Source organism: Crocuta crocuta, unplaced genomic scaffold (assembly GCF_008692635.1).
Source record: "Crocuta crocuta isolate KB4526 unplaced genomic scaffold, BGI_CrCroc_1.0 scaffold70, whole genome shotgun sequence".
Taxonomy (NCBI): Eukaryota; Metazoa; Chordata; class Mammalia; order Carnivora; family Hyaenidae; genus Crocuta; species Crocuta crocuta.
The window spans coordinates 3,897,943-3,919,851 of record NW_027528417.1 but is presented as its reverse complement, the minus strand read 5'-3'; the positions used below and the strand labels follow the sequence as shown (position 1 = coordinate 3,919,851).

Genomic DNA, 21,909 nt, shown 5'->3' with positions numbered 1-21,909 from the left:
CGGGACAGAGGGGCAGCGGGGGCAGCGGGGCAGCGGGGCAGCGGGGCAGCGGGGCAGTGGGCAGTGGGCAGGGAAAGGAAGTAGACCAAGCAGGGTGCATGCAACACTCAGCCAAGTCCACAGTGGCGTAACCTCGGCTCAGTCCTGCAGAGGCTCTCGGGAGCCAGTGTAGATCACCAGTTTCTTCGACCAGGGGTGAGAAGGCAGGGGTATTTATACCACCACACCCGTCAGCGGTTCAGGGCTGCTTCAGGGAGATGCAAATCCCCAGGCTCTTCTGGTGTATGGCGTGTGCTGGCAAAGGACTCCATAGCTCGAGTGCCACCCTCCAGCAACGATGCAGAGGCGCCCACCAGGACTGCGTGCATGGAAGTGGTGCAGGTATCTAGGTGATACGGGGCAGACCCCTGGCAGCATCTGCTACGGTTGCTGATACAGTTTGCCTTTCAGTCTCTCTTCGTGGTGCCCAGCACACTAAAAAGGGGGGGGAGTCATTTTCCCCCCAAAAGGAAATCTACGGGATTTAGGAAACTGCTCCTAGGACGGAAAAGTCTGCTTCCCTCTGGTAAATCAGCTGAAGGGAGAGGAGAAAACCACAGAGGGGTCTTGAGGGCAGCATTCAGGTATACCTGAAATCAGTATACCTTCATTATCAGAAACCCACGCCGATAGGGGAAGTACACGCAAATGGCGAAAAAGGCAGCGGCTTACCCTCAGCTGCTTGGCTGCACATCGGTCCCATGTGGGAAATTTTGAGAAATACTGATTCCTGGGTGCCCGACCTAGACATTCAGATATAAATGTTCTGGGGATTAGGGTTTTTTTTAAAGCTCTTCAGCAATTTTAACACATAGTCCAGCTTGAGAGCTAGTTTCCTAATGCAGAGTGTCCCAAACCTCTCTGATGGTGGGAGATAACAAAGGAACCTGTTAGAAATACAGCCCCTCAGGCTGCATCCTAAAGGCACCAAATCCTAATCTCCGAGGAAGGGGTCAGAGGAGCTGGGAAGCCATAGAACCAGGTGAACCCCCAAGGCCCTGGCAGGTGCCCATTAGATGCTTATCAGCGACTGGTTTCTCGGCTCCTATGGGCTCTTCCTCCAGAAGGGTTTCTTCAGTTGCTCATTGCTCTGGAAAGTGTGGGGGAGAATCTTCTGATAACTGCCCCTTCGAGCTACTGAATCATGTGGTCTTGCTCTTCAGGGCTTGGGGAGAACAATACTCATGGTTTGTTTTGCAAAACCACTAAGTAAATTAAAATGATCCTTTGAATCCCAAACATAGGCAAAAGCTCAGATCCCTGAGAGGGTCAGGAAGCACAGAGCCAGAAGAAAAAGTGTGGCTTTCTTCCTTCAGTGACCTCAGTGAATATGTGGGGCTTCTGAGTCTTTTCATTCCTGGATGAACAGAGGGTATCAGTTAGTTTTCGCTTCGTAAGGTAACACCCCCCAAAGTAGTGGTTCCAAACAACTATGTATTGAGTTCACCATTGTTTTGGACCAGCTTTTTGGCTGGGCTCATTCATGAGTCTGCAGTCGGCTGCTAGTTAGGTGGCCTTGCTTCTGGGAGGTGGTGGCTGTCGGCTAGGGCTCTGGGGGGCCACTGAGCCCTGTGTTCATCATCATCCAACAGGACAACCTGGGCTCCCGCCTCACAGGCCTTCAGACACAAGTGTGTACCCCTTTGCCCACAGTTGTGGTGCAGGAAGCCAGAGGCTGGAAACATCCATTCATATCCTATAGGGCAGCAAGCTCAAAGCCGTGCTAGCCACTCCCGGGTTACTGAGTGTTGGCCAGACCAATGTCACATGCTTTCTGATATACTGTGCTCGGAGGAACCCAACTTCAATTCAGTGCCATTCCTGCCAGAAATGCATAGCTTGAGGGGCGCCTGGGGGGCTCAGTCGGTTGAACGTCCGACTTCGGCTCAGGTCATGATCTTGGCAGTTCATGGGTCCGAGCCCCGCGTCGGGCTCTGTGCTGACAGCTCAGAGCCTGGAGCCTGCTTCAGACTCTGTGTGTCTCTCTCTCCCTCTGCCCCTCCCTGGCTCACACTCTGTCTTATTCTGTCTCTCAAATATAAATAAATGTAAAAAAATTTTTTTAAGAAAGAAAGAGCCTTTAAACCACTTCCACATAGTCCTGCCCTACTCAGTGGAGCCGTGACTTTTCCTCAGTGGAGCCTCTGTTGACAGTGCGGTGAACAGGCGGAATCTGGGTGCTGAAGGTGTAACGCCTCAGAGAAGCCGAGGGGAGCCGAGGTTCCGTGAGGCAGACGTGGCCGTGTCGGTGAGTGTGGTCCAGCACACGCACCAGGGCAGTGCCATCCCCTACGGTTGCCTTTTTCCTGCTGATGCTTCCTGGCACTTAACTCTGTGCTGCCGCTTCTCTTTGGCAAGACAGGAAGAATGAAGCGTGTTCGCTCCAAAAATGGCCGACGTGGGCCTCATGAGGCATGCGGGGGGAAAACAGAGCCTGTGGAATATCCAGGCAGCCTCCTTCCTGGGTTTCTTCTTTGAAATAAAGCTCATCACGAATGTAGACTTTTCTTATTTCCCTTCCAGTAATTTTGTCTCACTGACAGTGAATTTCCAGCCCTCTGGTGATCTCACTTAAACTAATAAGTGAAGTTATTTTTAACCAGCTGGATGCCAATGAAATAAGCGGCCTCAACATGGGTTCTCTGGCTCTGCTTCTCTTGGCGGCCCATTTGTGGGGCCACGTAGGCTATGCTCTGTTTGCCCCCTGGCCTGGCTGTCTTCCCTACCAGCCGCCTTACCTGCTCAGCACTGTGCACCTCTTCCCCTGCATCCTGGGCTGTTGCCTGTATTTCCCCTAAAAACAGAGAAGGAATTCTTCCTTTCCTTTATGTCATCAAGCAGGGAGCTAGATGCTCACCTCTTTAAGAGCAATGAGGAATTTTTGAGAGTAGCCGGTTCTCCAGTCTGCCTGGAGGAGGCCCTGGGCCTCAGGATTGGCTCTGGGGAGATCCTCCCCTGGCTTTGAGGACACTGGAGTCAATTAATTGAATTGTTTTTGAACAGCTGATAGAACTGGTTTAGTTCAGGTTCTCCCGAAGAAGTGGGGAAAACTCTGAGCTTATTACCATTGACCTGGTATTGGCCATTCGTTTATTTATTTGTCCGGTAATACCAAGTCCAGGGCCTGACTTGTGGGTGCTTCAGATAGATTGAGGAAGAGAGAGAGAGAGAGAGAGAACTCATCCCCACCCTCAGGGAATTGACGGTGCATGAAGATAAGAAGTGAATGTTGTTTCCATGACACAATGGAGGAGGGTAATTGGAGGTGCCTGAGGTGGAATTGCAAGGGGCTTGTTTGCCTGGGGATAATGGTTAGGGAAGAAAGAGATGACGTTGAAGACCGAACAGGGGAGCAGGGGCTGCAAACATAGTTCCGAGTGGTCCAGGGCGAGCAGCTCTGGGAGAGCCACAGTACTAATGCTTCAAGGAGTGAACTGGGTTCAGAACATCCCTGGGGGCCCGAGTAGCTGCTGGACAATGTGAGGTGGCTGCGGAAGGCAGCCCAAATTATCCCCACGGCAGGAGGCAGTGATGCCCCCTCTTCTGCTACTCCTGTCCTCAGGCCTGGCCAGCATCAGGTCTTGCTTTCCCAGGACTGAGGTCTCCATTCCAAAACCTTGGGCCAGATCAGTCCTGACACACAAACAGCCAGTTCCCAGGAATGCTGGGATGTCTGGGCAGCCGGAGACGTGGTGCCAGTGTGTCCTTAGCCCCTGGGGCAGATAACTGTGACCTGGGGCTCTAGGGACCAGCAATCTGGACAGACTTCTCCACCTCTCTGCTACTCACGAGAGCCGGGGGCTGCGCTCTGCACCCGTTGGCGCATTTAGGGAGCCTGTGCTTGGCTTTCTGGTACGCGGTAACTGTGAGGAGGAGCCCAGAGTCCGGCCTCGCAGACACATGCAGGAGCTCCCAGAGCTGAGCTCCCGGGGCACCTGGCTTCCCGAGACTTGGAAGTACTTCACTCCATCCTGTTCCACAGAAGCCTCTGGGCCAGTAAGAGTCACTCAGTGCCCGTCTGTCGGTAGCTTTCCTAGAAAGTGTCTCCATAGGGCTCAGGGTTCTGGAGAACGAGACCCTGGAGCGAGACGCACTCCAGTTTCGGCAAAGGCCACACAGACATTTTCAGGATATCATCCCGAAGGTTTACGATGCATCTCCAAAACGCTCTGAGCCTGTATGAAACAGGTCCTTCAGGGATGGGAATGGGGGTTTCTCTTACTCTGAGGCCAGGTTTTCTGTTCTGTGACACAGCACATGGGGGCTTCCTTGACCCCCAAGGGGGCAGCTGCTGCCCGGGGCAGCCAGCATGGCATTGCAGAGCAGTGTGGGAGCCCTTCCTTCCAGAACCGGGGCCCTGACCAGTGTTTGCTTGAGGCCTGCAATTTCCAGCTGTTCTTCTGTTTATGCTCAACAAGGACCAATAACATGGATTTCCTGCCCTTTATGTCTCATCTTTTGTTGGTGCAGAGGGGCTGAGAGAAACTTTGGGGTGTGGGGAGGATCCTGTGTGCCAGAGGGGGAGTGCAGAAGGCTCCGTGAAGGAGTCAGGGGAGGTGGGCCTGGGCCTCCCCTCAGTGCGGCCGGAGTCCCTTAGGCTGCGATAGAGAGTTCTCGCTCCAACACGTTCCCTCCTTGGGAGCCCGTGATCAAAGCCATCAGGGTTTCTGATGCAATGCAGTTCAGCTGCAGAGCTACTTCCTTCTTCCTCTCTCCTGGGCACCTCCCTTTATCCATCAAGGCCTGCTCTGCCTCAGTTTACTCAATAGTAAGCTCAGTTGAAGGCCTGTCCTCCCAGAGAGGGGGTGGGGGTGGGGGGACTCAGATCCACACAGCTCGCTTCCCTAGCATGACTCGTGGACAACTCACCAATTTACCACAGATGTTCAGACTCTTCCTCTTAACACTTCCCTTCAGTAAAGCACATGTGAGCGTTCCTCTCTGTACATGGAGGCCAAGACTTCCAGGTAAAAAAAAATTTTTTTAAAGATTTTTTAAAGTAATCTCTATACCCACTGTGGGGCTCGAACTTACAATCCCAAGATCAAGAGTCGCACCCTTCACCAAGACAGAGCCAGCCAGGTGCCCCTCCAGATAACAGTTTAATGGAAGAAGCAACACTCATCTAGGACTTTAGACCCAGGAGGGACTGGTTTGGTGCAGCTGTGACAAGGACGAGGTGGGTGGCTGGAGGCCGTGCAGGCTGTCGGGGGGGTCAGAACTACCTTCTATACCCAAACTATGGGTCACCTCTGGGCAGCGGAAAGCGCTGACCTAGGGGAAGGCGTGTTTTCACTTTCTACTTTTTTTTTTTAAAGCTTATGTGCTTATGTATTTGAGAGAGGAAGAGGGCCTGCACATGAGCAGGGGAGAGGCAGAGAGAGAGGGAGAGAGACCCAAGCAGGCTCTGTGCTGTCAATGCAGAGTCCGCACATGGGGCTCGATCTCACGAACCGTAAGATCATGACCTGAGCCGAGATCAGATGAGTCATGTTTGACCGACTGAGCCACCCAGCCACCACTCACCTTCTACTTTTAATACTACTGTACTGAGTAAATTTTTTACCATGATCACAAGAGAGAGGAAAAAGGAAGGCAAAAAGTAGATGAGGGAGAAGAGAGGAAGGAAGAAAGAGCAAATAGAATGGAGAGCTAGGACATAGAAAATCTTCCAAGACATATTATGCAGGTTTCAGAATACGTATAGCATGACCTGATTTATGTCTTAAATAACTATACTCTGTACAGCTTAGTGTGTTTGAGGACCAGTGTGCATACATTGTTCAAGTGACAGGGAGAGTGGCCCAAGGTAGGGTTGGAGAGGTGGGGAAAAGAGCTAGCTGTGCAGGGGTGAGAGCATTGGACTGCATTTAAAGGGAAATAGAAAATTGTTGCCAAGCTTTCCGCTGGAAACTGATTTTTGAAAACTTTTCTGATCATTTTGACTGCTAATGTTCAGTCCCTGAAGCGATCAGGAACCATACAAAGTACCTGAGCCCTCTGTTTATGACAAGAAAGTTAATTGGAGCTAAACCACATTGTGTTTAGAGGAAAAAAAGCCCTCAAACACAGTAGTACACAGTGATTAGATGCATGGGCTCTGTACCCAGAATCCCTGGGCTCACATTTGCCCCTATCACTTACCTGCCTTGGAAAGAATATATTGGGAATAATAATATTAGAATCCATGACATAGAGCTGTCAAAGGGACAGAATAGGACAATGCATGCCAATCACTTAGCCCAGTGCCACAGATACAAGCAGCGACTGATGAGTGCCTAGCTGCACACAAACTAGCAATACAGGATGATGTGGTATGGCGTCTTCGCTTTGATGTCACACTGTTTCCAATAAGGGAACCCATAATTTCTTTCAAAATCACTCGGCAAAATTTAATATGCATATACCATGCAACCAAGCAATTCCATGCCTAGATATTGACCCAAGAGAAACGTATGACCACACCAAAAAAGGGTATGTAAAATGTTCATAGCAATTTTATCATGAAAGCCAAAACCTGGAAGCCACCCACATATCCATCAACCGGTGAATAGACCAAACACTTATGGTAAACCCATATCATGGGTGATTATTGGGCACTAAAGAGAATGAAATATTAGTACATGTAAAACATGGTTAAATAACATGATGCTAAACAAAAAAGCCAAACGTAAAGGTTACATCCTATATTATACATATTTTTCCATTTGAATGAAATTCCAAAACAGGCGAAACTACCAGTGACAGAAAGTAGACCAGTGGTTGCTTGGGCTGGGGTTTGGGAGGGCATCCGAGGCCAAGAGCAAGGAGGAAATAGTTTAGGATAGCTGTTCTGTACTCAATTTTGGTGGTGGTTACACAATTGTATGCATTTAAAAAAATTTATTTGGCTGTACACTTAAAATCGGTGAATTTCATTCATTTTATTCATATAAACAATAATAAAAGAAAAAGGAGGACCAGAAATAATAAACACTGCTCACCTTTACAAATTCCAAAGTTCTTTATTTCCAGAGCTCTCTCACATGTACTATCTCATTTAATTCTCAAAGCAATACCATGGGGAGAGTATTGTCATTCGTTTTAGTTCAGACGATGAAACTGAAGAACAGAGACGTTTGGGGCATTGCCTTTGGTCACACAGCTCCTGGAAGATGCAGATGGGAGCTGTCACCCAAGCCCGTTCCTGTCCCTGCTCATCCAAGCTCTGTGGGGTGGGTCCCAAGGGCAGGCCAGCCTGACGCACTCGTCTCCGGTGCTTCTGCTGCCCCTGGTCTGCCACTCTCATGTGCACTTGGCATGGCCTTCACAGTGTTGTCTTCAGGAAGAGAATGTTAAGAGCTAACACAGGGGCGCCTGGGTGGCTCAGTCCGTGAAGCATCCGACTCTTGATTTCGGCTCCGGTCATGATCTCGTGATTCGGGAGTTTGAGACCTGCGTCTGATAGTGCAGAGCCTGCTTGGGATTCTCTCCCTCTCCCTCTCAGCTCCTCCCCAACTGATGCTTGCACATGTGCATAGTGTCTCTCTATCTCTCTGTCTCTGTCTCTCTCTCTCAGAATAAATAGATAAATAATGAAGAGCTGATACCTGCTGCAGCACCCACTGGGTTACCTGTGTTCACTTATTTAACCCTCACAACAACCCCACAGAAAGTTCCCGTTTTTATTCTTATCTCACAGATGAGGAAACTGAAGCACAGCAAGGTTAAGTAACTTGCCCAAAGTCAAACAGCTCATAGGCAGTGGAGCGAGGAGTCAAAGCCAGACACTAAAGGATTTTGTTCTGAGGCGTTCTTCTCTTTCCCCTTGAACCGAACCGCTCACCTTCCTGGGTACTCTGTTCTTGCTGTTCCAGCTGATAGGGGTGGTGCTCACAGCAGCCCGGCCTTGCAGTTTGCCTGCAAGTTCATGTGTATGCTCACTGTTTCACCATAATTATTATTAAAAATGGCTCCCTCCCATTTTTCAAAGAGTCCCAATATGGGTGAGAAATGATATGGTCACCGTAACTGTTATCAGTACAGGCTTGAATTAGAAGAACCCCCCCCCACCGCCACCCCGAGAACTCTCTTTACCAAAAGGGGAGCATGTGTGGATGGCAGAATAGCTCTGCGCAGATCTGGGCTTTACCCTGCTCATCACAGAGGCTCATTGTCGCTGGAGCCCAGATACCCTGACAGACCCAGAAAGGCAGCCCGTGCCCTTGGGTCAGGGGACAGTTCCAACAGATCGTCTCGTGTCACCACTGGAACTTAAACCAGGTATCGGCTGCTCTCACCTGCCAAAGCCTTGACCCCACAAAATTGCATCTATCAGCAGGCCCTCTGTGTTCTCAACTCGGCTGGCTTTGTCTTACTTTGAACGAAGCCTCTGTCACTGACCATTGTTGCCAAATCAGCAGTGGGAAACGTGGGGCCATGTCTGATCTGATCTCCTTATGGACCATTTTGTTTTGTTCTTCTTCATGGCCGCAGATGGCCCTCAATTCCCATTCAGCCATTGTGTGCTTGGCTGTCTTTGAGGGCATTGGGCATTCAATCACCATCATTACTTGAAGAATGATTCCAAAGACCATGAGTCTCTGTTTGCCTAGGAAATGGAACTTGTTTTTATTTATGTCTCTGTTAAGTTGCAGGCACGTAGTGGGCACTGGGCAAGGCATCAGGTCATTTGATTCTGGTAAAAACTATATGACAGGTATCATTAGCTCCACATTTTAAAAAATTTTTTAATCTTTTATTTATTTCTGAGAGAGAGAGCGAGAGAGAGACTTCATGAGCAGGGGAAGGTCAGAGAGCGAGGGAGACACAGAATCTGAAACAGGCTCCAGGCTCCTAGCTAGCTGTCAGCACAGAGCCCGACATGGGGCTCGAACCCAAGAACCGTGAGATCATGACCTGAGCCAAAGTCGGACGCTCAACCAACTGAGCCACCCAGGCTCCCCTAGCTCCACATTTTTAATCTGTTTTTAATTATAAACACGAATAGGTGGTCACTGCAATAGAAAGTCTAAAGAAAGTGAAAATCATTCATGACCAGTCTGCCCTGAGAGAATTACTTCAGCATCAGACAGACCTTTTTACCTGCATTTGTATTTACTTCACCAAATTGGGATTCTATAGACAAGATATACTTTTGCATTCTGTCTTTTTCACTCCATAAGGTACATCTTCCCATGCCACTGAATATGCTCCAAAGGATGGTTTTTTAACGGCTATTACAACCAGCTATTATGAATGTGCCATAAATTAGATAGTCTCCTGTTCTCATTTTGGTAGTTGTATGGTTTTCATTATAATAAATAATACCATGATTGAACATCCTCATACATATATCTCCCTGCCCATCTTTAAGTACTTCAGGCTCCTTTTATAGCCATAGTTTATTGGGAACTGTGTCGGAAATTGCATTAAGACCTTGTCTATACTGCATTAGACAGGGTCTACCATCTACACAAAGATCCCTCCCCCTCCATCCCCACCCCCACCCCCAACCAAGAGCCTACGGTTAGTATTTACCAGCATGCCACTGATCAGTTGGAATCAGCAAGCAAGCAGAGAAGAATTATAAGACAAGGGAAAAGTGTCAACATTTCAAAAGAGAGGGAATTACTGTAAGGAGTCAGAGCAAATGAAACTGCTTAGAAAATAATTCATATGCTCATTGAACCACACCTTTCGCTGCCATCCTTCTCCCTCCTCCCCTTCATGGCCCTAAACTCCTCTACGTTCATGGTCTCCATGATCTCGCCTCCGATCGTTCCTTCACTCCCCTGTCCACTGCTTCCTGGCTTCTGTCCGGTAACGTGAGTGGAAGTGCTCTCACCAGGGTTACTGGCGGCTTCCCTGTGGATGACAGTAGTGCATTTTGCTCGCTGTTTCTGCAGCCTTAAGTACTTGGTCACGCCTTCGTCTTTGAAACACGTTTTCCTTTGACTTCCTTTGGGTTTCCTTTGTATCTGTCTGGCTGCAGTGGTGACCGTTATGAACTCTTCATTCTCTGCTCACCCGCTGGGGCTCTCACCTGGGCCCTCATCTGCCCCAGCGCAGCACTGCAACGGCTTCAATTTTCATCTAAGTGCTCATTCATCCCAAGTCATTTTCTCAAGCCTAGATCTCTCCGCCAAGCCTCAGATTCCATACACGCAGGTACTTCTAGATGCTTCCTTTAGAACCTCAGACTCCACCAATCCTGCACTGTGCTTGTGTCCTTTAACCTCCTTACCTCTCACTTGCCCACCCTCTCCTTTACTCCCACAAAACTTTTCTATTATAAGTTCTACAAAAACCTCCCTTCTCAGATTCTCCCACATTCATCTGGCTCTTGCCCTCTGCACCTCACATCAGCTCCTGTCCCGCTTCCTTGGACATCTCGAGTGGCCTCCTAACTGCTCCCTCAGTTTTCAGATCTTTTTCTAGTCTGTGCTCTACACGGCAACAGTGCTCCTTCCAAAGTGCCACAGGGATCATGTTCTTCCCTGCCTTCAACTCTTTCACTGCCTCCCCCCCCTTCTCCCACAGACAAATTCCAGACTTCCTACCTGGCTTACAAAGGCCTGCTGTAAATTCAGGCCTGCCTACCTCCCCATATTTTATGCTTCATTCTCACTAACTTAATTCCTCAAATCATGAGAAAGACTCCGATATCAAAATACATTTTAAAGCAATAGTAAACAAAATCATCCGGCACCGTAGAGAGACACAGTAGGTAAATCCTGCAACGCAAAAGGCCGGAAGTACCCAAACAACCCAATGTGCATAAGTACTTGTTAGTAGATAGTGGGAGTATATTAGTACATAGTGGATGGTGAGACTTCAGATCAGCCGGAGAAGGATGGGTGGAGTATTTGATAGTTAAGAATCTGGAAAGGTAAGACCATGCATTGCCATTCTGATATAAGGAGATATCTTATAGATAGGGAAGGTAAAGACCGCAATAGAGAAATACTTTTAATAAATACAGTTGGTGAATAAATAGTCCACTCTTTTTACCAATTTAAACATGTGCATGTTTGTATAAGAAATCACTTTTTTGGTTCATGAAATTATCAGAGTTTATGAAAAGGTTGTCCCCAGTGTGCTGAGGACAGACAGGCAAGATTATACACCACTAAGGGGTGTGGATGTTTAAAATACTCATATTCAGGGTCATCTGGGGGGGCTCAGTCGGTTGAACATTCAACTTCGGCTCAGGTCATGATCTCACGGTTCGTGGGTTCAAGCCCCACGTCGGGCTGTGTGCTGACAGCCAGCCCAGAGCCTGAAATCTGTTTAACAGCCAGTCCAGAGCCTGGAGCCTGTTTCAGATTCTGTGTCTCCCTCTCTCTCTGACCCTCCCCTGCTCATGCTGTTCCTTTCTCTCTCTCTTTCTCTCTCTCTCTCTCTCTCTCTCTCAGAAATAAAAACATTAAACAAATATGTATGCCCTTTCAAAAACTTCATATATCCTTTCATTTGTCAATTTTACTTTGAGCATTTTATTCTCAGGAAATGAGCTTGGATAAGTACAAAAGTATGTTGCAAAGATATTCGTTACTTAGTAGGGAAAATTGGAAACAAAGTTAATGTCTAACAATAGGGGAGTCCTCTGTGGTAAATCCATACAAATGGATTGATATATAGTCATTTACAAGTAAATTCCAATAATACAAGTATTGTTGATAGAGAAAATATCGCAATATACTGTTAATAAGCTACAAAACAGTTCTATCACAGTATGGTAAGATAGGGTGTGTGTGCGCGTGTGTGTGCAAAACAAAATAAATCCTTGTTAATGGTGGTTACCACTGGTGAAATTCAAGGAGAATTCTTATTTTTCCTGTGGTATTTTTTCCCTGTGAGTTTTCCAAGTTGTCTGGCTTGTATAAGAAATACCCAAATGGATAATTTTTAAATTTTTTATCATGGAAACTCAAACACACATCACCCGGCTTCAGTAGGCAATATTTTGCCAACTTGATTTCATCCATTTTCTCCAGTGTTTTTCTCCCATTAAGGTATTTTTTCTCCCATTGAGATATTTTAAAATAAATGCCAGACATTATATCATTTCATTCTAGAACTTTTGAAAATTATTTTTAGGAGGGGAATCTCAGGAACTGGTATCGTAGAGATTCCTGCGACAGTGATTGATTTAAATTTATTGACTGACACAGAATTTAACCACGTATGGGCGTGCCCACGCCTTGCAAATACTGAAATACTTCCAGGGTAGAAAATCTGCAAGTTGGAAACCACTCCCTTAAAAGGCACGGATCCTTGTCAAATGCAGTTTCCCTTGGGAGGCGTTGTGAGTAATTTTCACCCATTTATACTTCATGCTGAATAAATTACAGCCTTTCTGGAGGGGAGGTATTTTTTAAATTAACTTACTTCGTGGGAGTGTAATTTATATCAGCAAAATGCACATATCTTAAGTTTGATGAGCTTTGACAAATGTATACACCTGTGTAATCAACACCCAGGTGACATACAGAATACTTGCTTGACCCCAGAAAGTTCCCTGGAGCCCTTTCCAGAAATCCTCTGCCCATCATTCCAGCAGAGCCAATGTCATCTCTGTTCTGATTCCCATCACCACATATAAGTTTAGTCTGTTTTGGGGGGTAGGTTTTTATCTAGAACAGTAGTTCTCCAAGAATGGTCCCTGGACCAAATAGTATTAACATTACTTGGGGACCTGATATAAATGCAGATTTTTGGGTCCTAACCATGACCTACTACTGAGTTAGAAACTCAAAAACACAACAGTGTGTGTATGTGTGTGTGTGTGTGTGAGAGAGAGAGAGAGAGAAAGAGAGAGTTTGTGCACACGTGTGCACTACAAGCCTTCAGGTGATTCTGATCATGTTCAAGTTTGAAGAGCGCTGATGTGGAGAGCTTGGGGACTAAGAACAAAATTGGACAGAATGGGGAGGGCAGCGCTGGTGGTGGGTGGGGTGAGTAGGGTGGGGGGGAACTGGATAGGTGGGCACAGAAAACACCTTCTTCACCTAGCTTAGAAACACCAGAAGGAAGGGGAAAGGCCAAGCATATGTGTCAGAATCCCTACGTTTTAGTTTTGCAAAGTAATAATGAGGATCTGTAAGCTTACAGTTTCTCAAAAGGAAAGCATCAAGTTTTATATGAGTTCTAAACCTTGTGGCAACTGGTTTTCACAAGCTGTGATTGGCAAATGAGTCGTTTATTGATACACTTTTATAGACAAAATCTTTTTATGAAACTCTCTTTGCTTGGAAGAGAAAATAATAGAAATTGCTCTTTATGCTGAAATTGCTGAAATCCAGCTTTAGGGTCTGAGAAACCCACACACCACCGTCCCTACCTGTGGAATAACTGAGAAGCAGCAGCGACGGCTGCCCAAATGTAAGCTTCCCTAAGAGAGTAGGATGCAGGTATACAGCCAGCTGTTTTCCAGAGCTTCCTTGTGAGGTTCAAGATGGGAAGGCTAATGAAAAGAACTAATTCAAGTTGCACCTGGGTGTGGGCAGTGTTTTTGGCGTGGACCTGGCTGTGTCAACACGTGGGACTATTGTCCTTGAGCTTTTGAAATCCCAGCACCTAAGGGGCCGTGAGTTTCCTGCCTCGAGCGTTTGTGGGCAATCATGAAATCTACGGTGGGCGGACACAGACTCTCAGGAGCGTTTGTGGTTTTCCCGAGCCACGCTCTAGCCTGTGCCATTCTGCACATTAACTCTGAGGGAGAAGATCCCATGAACCCTGTGGGGTGGGAATGTGGCCCGAAGTGCCCCTTCATCGGCTCTTGGAGCAGTTGGATTTTCCTGCTCCTGGACTTTCCTTCCAAGGAGTTGGTGTTGTGTCCCACAGAACAATGTGACACTGAGAGTATTTACCAGCCTTTGACAGTGTTTGACCTAGAGCCTCTGGTTTCCAGAACCAGATCCTGGTAAGAGGAGAGAAAATTGGGGTGTCCAGCACGAGTCCTAGCCAGCCGAGGATGGGGGAGGGAGCGAGGGAGGCTGTAGCCCCGGAGGGGTTAGCTGGAATTCGGGCCAGCCTTGCTTGACTGAGGTGTGGTCCATTCTTCCCAGGATGCCCTGCTCAGACCGAGTGACCCCAAGGATGATGCCTCTCTGCTCCATTAGGGGGACCCCTGGATTGGTGGTAATTTTCAGATGGCTGCCGGTTCCTACCTGCCTCATCCACGAAGCAAACACTTGATCTCCTGGGCTTCACAGTCAAGGCAATTTGGGTTAAAATGCAGTATTCTGTGCCAGCATCCTGAAGTACAACGGCACCATTTTTCTATTCAGTCTCCTGTGGTAAAGGGCATGCATGGCAATGACTCTCTTGGAGAAAGTGCTACCAAAATTACAAGCTGACAGGCTAATCAGGGTGGCTTAAAGCACACGTTCTATTTTCTGTTTTCATCTTCTGAGCAATATGCTTCTTAGGTAATTCAACTGAAAGGCTTTCCTTTCCAACATAAAACTAGAAGAGGAAATTCAAATTAAAAATTATTTCCTTTCTTTGAAAAAGAAAAATAAGCATCGCATCACTTTGACACGGCAACTTCACTTCTAGAAGTTTTTCCTCATAAAATATGTGCCGAAATGTACAGATGAGCTGTTCATTTTGTAGCATTGTTTTAACAGTGAACACCTGAGGGACGCCTGGGTGGCTCAGTAGGTTAAGCGCCCAACTCTTGGTTTCTGCGCAGATCATGATCTCAGGGTTCATGGGTTTGAGTCCCATGTTGGGCTCTGTGCTGACAGTGTGGAGCCTGCTTGGGATTCTCTCTCTCTGCCTCTCACCTGCTTGTGCTCTCTCTCAAAATAAATAAATAAACTTGAAAAAAATTTAAAAACAATGGAAAGTTGGAATCAATCAAATGTCTATAATGATTAAAGAATGTGCTATGGTGGTGACTTTTCAAAAGATTGAGGTAATTTATAGTGCTAATGTGGCAGTAGCTCTAAAACATTAGGGATAAAAATAGGCTTCTAGTTTCCAGCTCTGCATGTAAGGAAAGAAATTGAACTGACAATTAGGGGTACCTGGGTGGCTCAGTCGGTTGAGCGTCTGACTTCGGCCCAGGTCATGATCTCACGGTTTGTGGGTTCAAGCCCCGCATCGGGCTCTGTGCTGACAGCTCAGAGCCTGGAGCCTGCTTTGGATTCTGTGTCTCCCTTGTTGTCTGACCCTCCCCTGCTCATTCTGTGTGTGTCTCTCTCTCTCAGAAATAAAATTTTTAAAAAATTGAACCAATAATTAATAACCTCGCCAAACAGAGAGCACCAGACCCAGACAAGTTCACCAAAGATTCTACCAAACATTTAAGGAAGAAACTATACCAATCACTAAGACAACCTCTTCCAGAAGTTAGGAGCAGAGCGAATGCTTCCTAACACATTCTATGAGACCAGCATTACCCTAATACCAACATGAGACAAGGTCATCACAGAAAGGTAAAACCACAGACCAACAGCTAATGAACATAGTGCAGAACTCCTCAGCAAAACATAGGCAATATGAATCTAACAATACATAAAAAAGAATCATATGCCAGAACCAAGCGAGATTTATCTCAGGTGTGCAAGGCTGGTACACCATGCAACTCAATGACTATAACCTGCGACATCGACGGCCTACAATGGAAAATGCACATGATCATATTGACAGATACTGAAAAACATGGGACAAAACCAACACCCATTCGAGATAAAATTTAGTAAGCTGGGAACAGAGGAGAACTTCAACTGTATAAAGAGCATCTACGAAAAACCTACAGATAACACCACACTTAATGGTGGGAAATTTGAAGCTGGAAAGCTTAGTGAGAAGACTAAGATATTTTTTATACTTCGCAGGGAATTTATTGTGTCAGTCACTATGTGAGAGGACCCGGTAGGGAGGGGCTTCAGACCACAGCAGGTGTGGCCCAGGCCACCTCGAGGGTGGGGTCTGACCTGTGGCCCAGGCCCCAGCTCTGTAACCATTAACCTCTTCCCTCGGCTAACAGTGCCGCTCCTCACTACCGGACTCCGTGTTGGGACTGGCCCCACAGACCTCTGAATCCCAGGGTCTCACGTGAGCTGGACCCCAGGGCTCCCACTGATGTAGAAGCAGGAAAGCTTGGATCCCCCTCCACTCACCTTCAGGGCTCCCTTGGTGGTCGAAGTCGGGTTTTTCACAGGCAATTTGCAGGTTTTAATACAAACCAGTCTACACTTGTTGCTAAAAGGCTCATTTCCAGTAAAAAGTATGTACCAGTAAAAACATTCTCACAGGACACTCACAACAGGGGTTTAAAAGGACACCCGGGTGCTCCCTCCCCAAAAGTGACTCTGGGGCCCAGCCTGAGGGCAGGGGGGGTCCAAGCGTGGCCCCCACAGAGGGAACCCAAATGCAAACCATGGACTTCTGGTGAAGATGAGGAGTCAGGGTAGGTTCAGAGTTGGTAACAAATGTGCCCCTGTGGTGTGGGATGTGGATAAAAGGGGAGACTGCCTGTACGGGCCCGGGGGACACACAGGAACCCTCTGTACTTTCCACGCCATTTTGCTGTAAACCCAAAACTTCTCTAAAAGTCTAAAAGCAGGTGTCTGGGGCGCCTGGGTGGCTCGGTCGGTTAAACGTCAGACTTCGGCTCAGGTCATTGTCTCGCAGTGTGTGAGTTCGAGCCCCACGTCGGGCTCTGTGCTGACAGCTCGGAGCCTGGAGCCTGCTCCGGATTCTGTGTCTCACGCGCACGTGAGAGAGTGAATGCACGTGTGAACACGTGAGTGGGGGCACTGGGGAGGGAGACAGGATCCCAAGCAGTCTCCACACTGTAGACACAGACGCCACCGTGGGGCTCGACCCCGTGAACTGTGACATCATGACCTGAGCTGAAGCCAAGAGTCAGACGCTTAACCCACGGAGCCACCCAGGCGCCTCCAACAAGTGTTTTGTTTTCAGTGCCTCATTTTGGCCAGGCCCTAGGGGGTGCCGGGGTGAAGGGGAGAATAGCCCCATGATCCCATTTGAGGGTGCAGGCAGCCCCCGGGGAGGGGAGAGTTGCTGGGGGGCTGGGGGTTTTCACTGCCCTCCCCCGGCTGCGGAAGTCCCGCAGGGCTTGGGAAGGCTGACTGTTGACTCCTTTTCCTCAGAGAAGCCGTGCGGAGACCCGCCTTCGTTCCCACACACCGTCCTGCAGGGCCGCACGGGCCTGGAGATGGGGGACGAGCTGCTGTACGTGTGCGCCCCGGGCCACGTCACGGGCCACCGCGAGACGGCCTTCACCCTGCTGTGCAACAGCTGCGGGGAGTGGTACGGCCTGGTGCAGGCGTGCGGGAGAGGTAAGCCTCCGGGCCCCCCGTCTCTGCTCTTCCCCACACGGTTCCTTTGAAAGAGGCGTCCGAGTTCTGGACCTGCCAGCACCTCCCCTGACCTTGGGCAACTCTGACTTACCCCCCTGGAGATCGGACCGAGACGCGCGGCTTGTGGTAAAAGCGCCGCCTGATGGGTAACCGGGGCCGCAAGGGCTGTCGGGAAGGTGGGACGTGTGAGGGACCGCGGGACGGGGCCTAACCCTTGAGGGGACCTTGAGGGCTTTGCTAAGGGTTGTGACAGGAGCTTTTGACTTTGGGGGGCACGGGGCTTATAAAGCGGGGTGGGCCCACAGCGTCGCAGGCAAGGCCTCCTCCTTCGGCGCGGAGCCGTCCCGGGCCGTCGGGGTGGTGGGGGTGACGCAGGGAGACTATCCCCAGACGGCCTGTGGCCTGGCCCCGCCCATGGCTGGCGGGAGCCTGCGTATTTCGTGGAGACTAAAGACTCCTGGTGGGCGTCAAACACCAGAAGCCTGATCTGACTCCCCAGGGGTCCCCACTCCATCATCCCCGTCCTGGGGGGGGGGTCGCACACTTCTGCATCTGCCCCCACCGCCTGCCCAGCCCCTGGGGGTTCTCCCTGCGGCAGAAATCGCTGTCCCCGCCCACAGCCTGGCCTGGGCTTCCGGCTTCTGGCCAGACTCCGAATTGTTCCCTGACGTCACAAGGCTCCTCTCACCCCAAGGCTCCTCCAGGGGCCGCTTCCTGACCACCAGCCCCTCCCCCAACCCGTGATGGGTACCCGGATGGGTACCAAGCGGAGGCTGGCTCCACGGAGGGGAAGGACTCCAGAACCACAGTGTTAATGAGCTTAGGGGACAGCGTGTCCCCAGAACGTCCTGCAGATCCCACGGGGGCACCTCGAGGAGACTAGGGTGCTGTGTCGTCCGCGGGAGCCGTCCGCGTCGTGGCCTGAGCTGTGGCTTGTCGCCGCCGCCGCCATTAGCGACGGGTGGACGCCGCCGCGCCGTGGGTCCTGTGTGCTGGGGGCTTTGGGCTCGTTTCCCTTTGCTGGCTGTTTGCAGGCTGCCCCACAGCGTGGAGTTGCTGTCCGTGGGGGTCGGTGTGCGCTCGGTGTCAGGGGATGCTGCCACAGAGTTGTCTAGAACATTCTTTATTTAAAAATGTTTTTTATGTATTTCTGAGAGAGAGAGAGAGACAGCGTGAGCAGGGGAGGGTCAGAGAGAGAGGAAAACACAGAATCCGAAACAGGCTCCAGGCTCTGAGCTGTCAGCACAGAGCCCGACGCGGGGCTCGAACCCACGAACCGTGAGATCATGACCTGAGCCGAAGTCGGACGCTCAACCGACTGAGCCACCCAGGCGCCCCATTCTAGAACGTTCTGACCAGCTTACTCTCTGGCCTAGCCTTGTCTAAGGGTCCCCATTGTCCAGCAGCCTCACCGACCTTCAGGACTGTGACATTTTAACGTTTGCCATCTAGCGCCAGCTTTGTTGGTGACATACTTGTAACGTTCATGCCTCTGGTTGAGAATTACCATGTGTTAAACAGGCATTAGCATTTCCTCTGTAAAATGCCTGTCCAAGTCTTCTTGTCCGTTTTTCTAATTGATTCAAATTATTTACATAATGTAGGATGTCTTTCTTACATAAAACTTTCTTGTAAGTTTTTTTTTTTAATGTTTATTTATTCTTAGAGAGTGTGTGAGTGTGGGAGGGTCAGAGAGAGAGGGAGACACAGAATCCGAAGCAGGCTCCAGGCTCAGCTGTCAGCACAGAGCCAGTCGCGGGGCTCGAACCCAGGAGCTGCGAGATCATGACCTGAGCTGAAGTCAGAAGCTCAACTGACGGAGCCACCCAAGCGCCCCACATGAAACTTAAAGTGTGTCGCAAACATTTTCTCTCATTCTGTGGCTTATCTTTTTCCTCTTGGAGTATCTTTTAATGAATGAGGTTGTTTAAAATTACTTATTTCACTACTTCTCAGACTCTCTGTGGACCATTAAAAATTGTGCTCTAGGGTTGGCAGACTGATGCTTTAGCACAAAGTATAGTGAAAGCCAATTAATATAAGGCTAAACTAAAGGTATTCCAAATACGCTGGGGTTTTTTTTTGATAAACAGACATAAAATTCCTCTGTTGTTATGAAAGCTTTGAAAAACGTATTCTTGATCTATCTACATGCCTTGTTGCAGACTAGTAACAAAAAGGTACAGACCTGGACAAGCGCTAGAAGCACAGTTTGAGCCATCTTCTAGCACTTTCCTCACCGTCGTAACTTCGCCGTTGTTTCCTGACAGGCAGGAGCCCCTGGCCAATTCGGATCATTCACCTGCTGGACAAAATGAGGCATAAGGCCCTCACTTCTGGTGTGTTGCATGTGGCAACCTCAAAGCAGACCCACCCCCACCCGAGACTGTTCCTGAGAGCAGAGCCCGCCTCATTTCTGGTGAGGCACTCGAGCCCGACCGTCTCAGGGGCCGCGCCCACCAGCACCCCCCCTCCCCCCCGGGCCGGGCTGTGTCCCCGGGCTCCCGGGACACAAGAACTAAATGCAGGTTTTGTGCGTCTGCAGTGGTGTTTATGTTCTCACAGCAAGGCCGACTTGTTAGAGCTTCAGCTGGGGGCCAGGAATTCTGGTTTTTGTACTTGGCTGAGTGTACAGACTCTTACAGTTTTCACTGGCCTGTAGATTTAACATTTAAACTAGCCGTGTCGTTTATAAGGGGTGTGTGTGTGTGCGCGCGAGAGAGCATGGGTATTACGAGAATATCCTCACCTGAGATCTCCCTCCCTTTTGCACATTTATTTTTATAGTGAACATCCATTTTTTGGCGAGAGAAGTGCTTCAAATCGGAGAAACATCATCCTGGGACAGGGGGCCGCACAGGGGTTTGGGGTTGGCCCCTGGCAGGTCTGGATCGCAGCTCTGCCTGGTGTGGGTACATTGGCCACTCCACACCCCTTTGTTTGGCAGGGCCCAGGTGCTGTGTGTGCAGACTGGGGCAAAACTGTCCCAGCACTAAAGGGAACTACAAAGCAGGTGCCTCAAGGGAGTGCGAAGCAGTAGAAGGGGAAACGGAGAAACCAGGTAAAATTTTAAGGGACGTGTGTGTTTGCAGCGATGTGAAAGGCTGCAAAGAGAAGCAGATGAAAGCTACGATGTGTGCCTCGGCTTCCCAGCACAAGAAGGTTCTGGTGCCCTTGCATTCTCAGTGTGAATGTAGGGAGCGGGAAGCCCCTGGGCCATGCCACAGCAAGTACAGGGGTGAGGCGGGCTAAGGAAGATGGTGGGGGGTGCAGACAATTCAGTTTCCGATCTCTGCTGCCCCAGAGGAGGACTGGGCAGAGACTCAGGGCAGAGGTGGAAGACGGTCGGGGCCAGAGAGACGGTGAGGGTCTATTTAGTTCACGTGCTCGCCTTATCATTTTAAGGTGGGAGAAGCTTCAGTTTATGTAAATGACGCCAGAGAAGCTAGGACGAGAAGGGGACACTGAACTTGACTTCCCTGAGCCTGCATTTGCTAATGTAGAAATATGGACACCCCCTTGCGGCTGCATCACTTAGAACAGGACCCGCGACATGAATGGACTCACAGAATGTTCTTTCCCTTTCAACTTCATGCTGATCCCAGAGAGCACTTAGGCCACCTCACTCACAGGACCGGAGGGGCTTTGTGCATGACTCTGGCTCCCTGCTCGCTTCCTTGCATTATTGACCTTAGCCCCTGTTACAACAAGTAACCAAGGGCATTCTCGGACTTAGACTGTCTGTCCTTGAGTGAGATGTTAGTCTTCGCCAGCAAGTGTCTTGGGTTCTGGAGAGGAGAGGTCGGATTTAGAACAACCTGGGGCTCTGATGAGTTTGGGATCTCAGATTCTGGAGGCCTAGGAGGTCAAGGCTATGAGGAAGACTATTCCATTCAAAGTTGGCATCGTATAGACAGTTGAAGGTTGGCTGGACGCCTTGGGCCAGATTCTCTACAAGTAGAGCCTGATGAGATGCGTGGGATTGATCAAGGGAGGAAAGTAGGAAGGATCGAGGGGCAGGGAAGTAGGAGAGGGAGGGGAAGATAGGATGTGACCCCAGCAGCCCTCTCCCATTGCCTGCTCTCACGAGCTGTGCCACAGGGTCACTCCCCCGGGAACAAGGAGACCAGCTCTGAGTTCCTCCATGTCCATCTGTCATTGGCTGCTGGGCTGGGTGGCGTGGTGCGCGTGTGAGCACCCAGGCAGGGCTCTCGTTCCGCCAAAGGCAGTTCTCCAGAGAAGGGCCTCTCTGTTCTTTGTGAACCGTCAGCTGCCAGCCCTCACAGTGGCTGGGGGATGAGTGCCGCAGCCTGAGAAAGGGGACCAGGAAGGGCACATCTACAGCACCTACGACTATGGCCGAGAACGTAATTGTGGATTAAACCGTCAGTTTGGGAGAGCAGCAATGTAAATTCATCAAAAAGGTGGGGACTGGCTGAATGAGCTCGCTGAAACGTAACATTTGTGGTGGTGAGCAAGAATGAAGCTGCAGGGGTGTGCATACCTGGGCCGGCGGGGCTGGGCGGGTGGGTGGGGGGGTGCGTTCACT

The 21,909-nt window shown here is 49.5% G+C and overlaps 1 protein-coding gene across 1 annotated transcript in view; it reads left to right on the top strand.

Moving 5' to 3' along the window:
• The window catches only part of SUSD5 (sushi domain containing 5), a 55,142-nt gene that overhangs the window by 15,327 nt on the left and 17,906 nt on the right, over positions 1–21,909 (top strand). The window contains exon 4 of the mRNA XM_077754505.1: positions 17,151–17,339. Within this exon, the coding sequence (XP_077610631.1) occupies positions 17,151–17,339 (189 nt within the window). The remainder of the gene's footprint in view (positions 1–17,150; positions 17,340–21,909) is intronic.